Here is a 6,000-nt window from a genome sequence, read left to right on the forward strand (position 1 = left end):
CCTTCTTCATTCAAAGGTAAAATTAAACATTAGGTGTAGAGGAAGTTGCTCTTTGCTCTGTGCACACAAAGCAGTACATGAGGCTTTGTTCCTCTCAAAAGGTGGGTTTTCTATTATCAGCACTGCTGTATCTTGAAGGGTGAATATGTGGTGAATGAATTGAGAAGGTGGCTAAAAGGAGAAAGGGATTAGGGTATTGTCACGGTGGAAGCTTTATATTTTGTGGTTGTACAGCTGACAGCTTTGAAAATGTCTCTGTACTAAAAATGACCTCTGCTTTCTGCTATAATATCACTCAACCTATTTCAAAGCAAGAAGTCTTTGCTGAACTCCATCTAATGTTGGTTTCCTCTTCTGTCTTCCTGTTGAATGTTCACAGAAATAAGTTCATAACACACAAATGATGAGAAATGATCCAAAGCAAAATACAATCTTAAAAAGCCAACAAAACATAATAAATGAAATTATTTGGAGAGGAAGCGTTGTAAAGTGTGCCATTTTCCTGTGCTGAGATAACCATTTATCCATTGTTTTTGAAATATGGATCCATGTAGGTGATCTTAATTCACTCAAGCAACATTGACCACGACAGACTTCCCTACCTGGTATGGTACAATTTAAGTCAACTCACTGAATAGGATTTTAATTAAGTAGTCAGTTAAGACAATGGCAAGCATGTCTGAATCACTGCCAGGCCAACATGAGGAAATGCTTAATGTTGAATAACTCTACCTGCTCAGTGTGTGTGTGTGTGCGTGTGCATGTGCGCAGGTATGCAGGAACCAGTTCTAGCAGCATGCATTTAAAAAGAGTTACGTAAGTTAATAATAGTCTGTGGAGGTTATAAGTAGTTTCAAAGATTATAAAGCCAGAAGGACAATTATACTTGAAAATAACACAGGGTACAGGAGCTCCTTACATAAAATTTATTCTTACAAAGCATCCATTTGATTTGAAAATCGTCAGTTATAGAGAATTTGTAACAAACCCTGGTATGTTGTTTGTGTAGTAATTTGTCTGCAGTTGTTGTTTCACTTCAGTTTACAGCCACTTCTCTTATATATTTTGTGTGATAGGTAGGAAGTTGTTCTATTACCAGATTTATTGCTCACTTCCTATGAATACTTACAGCCTGAGACTAAAGTACATTTTCTTTGTGCGACTAAGTAAATACAGTTTCTTGAATTCCTTGCTATGAATCCTGCTTCCTAGTTCTTGATTCAATCCCACACCCCTCCTCTGGAGCCTGCCCAGTTTGCCAATAGCCTTCCTGAACCAGGAGCGTCATAACTGGCCTGTCTGAGCAATTCCAGTGCGTAATGAATCAGACCTGCATACTCCCAACTCCGTCCCCCGTGTTGTCAAATCACCCATTAACACTTTGTGCACCACTGTTACAGCAGGAGCCTCAGTTGCTTTGATATCAAGGGTCTTTCAGAGTCATCACTTCCAGGGACAAAGCCTGTCATGATGCCAGAGTGGTTCTGCTTGTTGCTAGATGGATAACCTCCAGTAATTCTGTCCGGGGATTCCCACACAAAAGTGTGTGCATGTGCAACCCCTGTGCTGTGCAAGCGGTATTGGACCTGCTGCGCACATGTGGGATACCGCAGCCTCATAATTCTGGATTTTTCCCCTTTTTAAGTTGTCATTCATTCAGTGTTTGTGATAGCAGCACATTTCAATAATAAAGATTGTGAGGGTGCATCACAGATAGTGATGAGGAGATTAAATTGCATGTGCTCTGAGGGATGCCACTTGATAATGGTCACCCAATTCTAAGTACATTTCGAGATCTATTTACTTGTTGATTTTTAATTTTTATAAAAGTACTGTTGAAAACTGATTTGGGCAACTTTCAAATGAGGCAGTTATACCTGGGTGGTGAAGTCTCTTACTGTAGTGCAGATGTATTTCAGAAATCTTTGAAATAAAAATGAGACTTTTTTCCAGATTTGGATAAAATTTGGATAGCGCTCATTAGAGCACACTGCAAAGCAGTGGCGAGTGCTGCTGTGCCATGTGGCCTGCCTGCCCTCTTGGCAGGACCCAGCAGCTCCAGCTCTTTGGGTTTCAGGTCAAGGATGCCTGCTGCAGATGCAGGCAGAGCATCACTGCACTTCACTTCATCTTCCAAACTGCCTCGCAAGGTGCCAGCATGAGCCAGCCTCAATGCTTCAAGCTCATATCTCCTTTAAAGCACATTGCCTTTCAAAACCCTGCTCCTCAGCCCTAGTGCTATGATTAGACAACCCATCCTTAACACAAGACTCCTCAGGCATCATAGCAAGAACCAACACAACATAAGCAGCGCAGTCTGGGCTCCTTCACTCCTATGAATATTTCCACTGAGCCCAAGCACTATGATTAATGCTGAGGAATCATCATAAATGTGGAGTAGTTGCTGCTTTATCTGAGTCTTTATCTGAGTATACTACTTAAGCCCTGCTCCTCACAGCAGCACAGAGTAAGTCATTAAGAGTGTGAGGCTGTAAAAACTCCTGGACTTGTAGGACATTAAGGTTGAGGAATAAAAAGCTGCTGGGTAGGGATGGCTGAAATTATTTGACTGCAGGTATTATTCATCAAAAAAGGCACTCCTGCAAATAATATTCCCCCTCTGAAAAAAAATTTCAAAGAGATTTTTTGAAAGACAAAATCTAAATAGATTATACCCCTCTTTCTCTCTCTCAGCTTTAAAAAGTATTTGATTTAAAATAGTGGGGTTATTTCCACTTTGTCTCATTTCCTCATTTTCCCTTTTTGCCATTGGGAAAAATGTAAGAAAGGTGGTTTGTAAATGGTCCTTTTAAAAAGATAGAATAAGATAACATATTTCCCTGGGCTTGTTTAGATTTTTCAAAGTATTTTTCCATTTAAAAAGAAACCCTGAGAGTGAGGATTTCCTTTTTGAATTTTTGACACAATTTCTCCCTGTCCTTTTGTCTTACTTTTGCTCACCTTTTCCAACCCTTTCTTCAGGTTCTACACATGTGTTTTTTTTCTCCAGAAAGCAGTAATTTAAAGCCACTTGTTGTGAGACAGTTTGAATGAATAAATGTCTGCATGTCTAATTCCTTGGTCAGACTTGTAACACATTTTCTTCCTCACTACAATTGTGGTGAAAATGCATTTTGTGAAATTCCACCGATCCAAAAGATTTGTACATGGCATATGCTTTAGGCGCACAAGTTCCCCAAAAGTCTACAAATCTCATATTTAAATTTATAACTTTATACAATTACTTTCAGTGGCTAAATTCCATAGCATTTTTGTACCTGCCAAAATAGCTTCTCCTCCTTGTGGTTAATAGAGTGGATAATATTTGCTATGGCAAATTTCTACTTTCATCTTCTGACATATCAGAAAATCTAACTTTCTTTTTGCTTTTGATGAATACGTCAGCTACAACCTATTGCCAGATTCATCATTTTTCAGAGACTTTTCAACATACTCATGACACATCTTTTAAGCCAGATAGTCATCTGAAATACATAGATGCAGTTCTGTTGATTTCAGAGGACTGTATTATACAACTGTTGGTTTATGATTCAGTATCATACGGTATCAGTGACTGTTCTGGTGGGCTTTCTTTCTCCTATAAGATGCAGTATATGATAACTATTCTCTCTCTAATATTGAAATGCGCCCCCCCCATAATGTAATATAAACATATTAAAATTAATTATTTCAATAAAAAGCTTCTTCTTACCTGATCTGGGACTTGTGATGCTGAACACAAATTCATTGCAACCAAAGAAACCATAAGGAATAAAACAACCAGCTTTTTCTCCATTGTGAAGAACTTGAAGTTTTTCTTCAGAGTTCTTAAGACATGAATAATAGGATTATGACATAAAATTAACGTTTGTTAGAGTTACTATTTCTTCTGCATTCTTAGGCAAGCACTTTAAAATGACTCTTCCCTTCTCTTCCTGAATGGAAATGAGTGAAAGATACAGCATACGAATTTTAGGCAGGAAAAATTCCAAAATGCAGGATCTTTGCTGAAAAATTTCAGTGCAAAGCTGGATAAATCCTTCCTAACTGAATGACAGGATATCCTGACAGGGCTCTGTTCATTTATCCCTCTCTCTGAAGCTGTTGACAGTGCAAAAACAAGGACATTGAACTGTTATGACAGAAGATGTTTTCTTCTTTTAGGCGGACGTGAACTGAGGATTGGAGCAACTGCTGTTCTTGTTATCATTACATTTGTTCAACTGATCTTAGGCAGAGTAAAGACTCTCTGGAAGTGGGCTTATCAGCTCTAATACATGAGGGTGGGTCCCCTGAATGTAGTTCTGGGAGAAATACTACTGAATTTATCTGAGTAGGCCAAAAGACCATCTTCCAGCTTTGGCTAGCTGGATAAAGGAGATTTTTTTCTTTACCTTTTCTGTTGCATCATTTTGATTAATTTCCTCGAACTTGTCAGAAGAAAATTAACTCAGCTATATGTTGCATGCATATGATTAGAAGGGATTAGTAGAAGGACATTCTGAGAAGCTGAAAACTGTTTCTCTCTTCTCAGAGTTCTTCAGCTCCTTTCTAGTCTTTCACTGCTGCTCTGCTCATTTTGTAAGGGCAACCTCTCTCATTTCTTAACTAGCTGATTAGGCTGCCTCCTGCTTAACAGCTTCAGTTTGTGCCCTTGATGTCATCATTTTTCAGTCACTGAAAGCACTCCATAAATGTGTCTTGATACAAAGTTTTGTTTTAAAGCTAGTTATGTTTCTGACTAAACAGTTCACAGAAGCATGGTGGCTGGAAACCTATTGCTTTCTCCTCCCTACTCCTTTGCCTTTCTCCCAAATTCCTATTTGTAGCTGTAGCTAGATGTTGCATTCATACTATGCTATAAATGAAATGTTGTAACCTATTATCTTGAACTCCATATTGTTTTCCTAAAGAACTCCGTTGTAATACATATGTAATATAAAAATTCATCTAATTTTGTAATATGATTAACTGAATACTGCAAAATTGCTGATAGGAGATGGCAAGGCAAGATGTTTCCTGCACAATCATCGGATCCTGTTCCTTTCTGCTATATGATGAGGAAAGTAAATCATTTCTTGCTTAGGCAGACAAGATAGCAGCCAGAGGTCACTAGGTACATTCTGATGGTACATATGGCCTTGAGAATTACCATTTCTCTATTCTGAGGTCAAGGTCTCTCACATTGCTTCAGTTTTGCATACAATATACAATCTGGTCTAAGCTAAAGATGGAGGGAATCTCTCAGAATATAAATTTGAAGTCTGGGAGTAAAAGTTATCCTCCCTCTACTGCAGCTGTGCAACCAGCAACAACTAGGGCAGGTTGCCTTTTGCTTGAGTTTGGGCAGGGTAGCTATCTGGGCAGGATCTGTGTTACCTGAGTGGAAACACGTTCGTCTGATCCTGCATGTGTCACGCCATGAGCCAACAGCTTCTATAGCAGCTTGAAGCCAGCAGGGTTTCTTTCTTGCCTGTTGCCAGCTCAGACAGTGCAGTGGTGAAAGGAGCTGTAAATCAAGCATGTCCCTTTCCTGTTCTGTAGATCAAGATAAAAAGCAACGTGCATCAGCTCTCTGTTTTTTGCTGTTACCTCCCATATACACATTTGTTTGAAGTAAACTCTTTTTCTCTTTCCTTCCTCTCCCTTCTTGTCACAGTACGGTCACTTTGCTAAACCCTGATGACTGCTGTCCCTGCTCTAGAGAGCCTGGTCACCATTTCCTGTTATTGGTATAGGGGATTTTCCTAATTCACAGGGATTAAACGTAGACTATGCCAGACTGTGATAGCAAGCTATTAGGTGGCTCTATCACTCTGTCAGGCCAGCTCCTGCCCCAGCCTGGGCAAAATTACAGCCTAGTATGTCACCTAGCAAACAGGACGGGCCACTTTGGTGGGGACTGGGGTGGCAGGCCGCTGCCATGACACTTGAGGCAGCCCACGAACTGTAGGGCCTGCTGCTGTGCATGCTGCTGCTTGTAGCACAGCTGTTAGCCAG

At 39.9% G+C, this 6,000-nt stretch overlaps 1 protein-coding gene across 1 annotated transcript in view; it reads right to left on the reverse strand.

Moving 5' to 3' along the window:
• Window positions 1–4,131, reverse strand: part of STAB2 (stabilin 2) — a 94,509-nt gene extending 90,378 nt beyond the window's left edge. The window contains exon 1 of the mRNA XM_026117928.2: window positions 3,713–4,131. Within this exon, the coding sequence (XP_025973713.2) occupies window positions 3,713–3,796 (84 nt within the window). The 5' untranslated portion in view covers window positions 3,797–4,131. The remainder of the gene's footprint in view (window positions 1–3,712) is intronic.
• Window positions 4,132–6,000: the final 1,869 nt, after the last annotated feature.

The sequence above is a fragment of the Dromaius novaehollandiae genome, chromosome 1 (assembly GCF_036370855.1).
Source record: "Dromaius novaehollandiae isolate bDroNov1 chromosome 1, bDroNov1.hap1, whole genome shotgun sequence".
Taxonomy (NCBI): Eukaryota; Metazoa; Chordata; class Aves; order Casuariiformes; family Dromaiidae; genus Dromaius; species Dromaius novaehollandiae.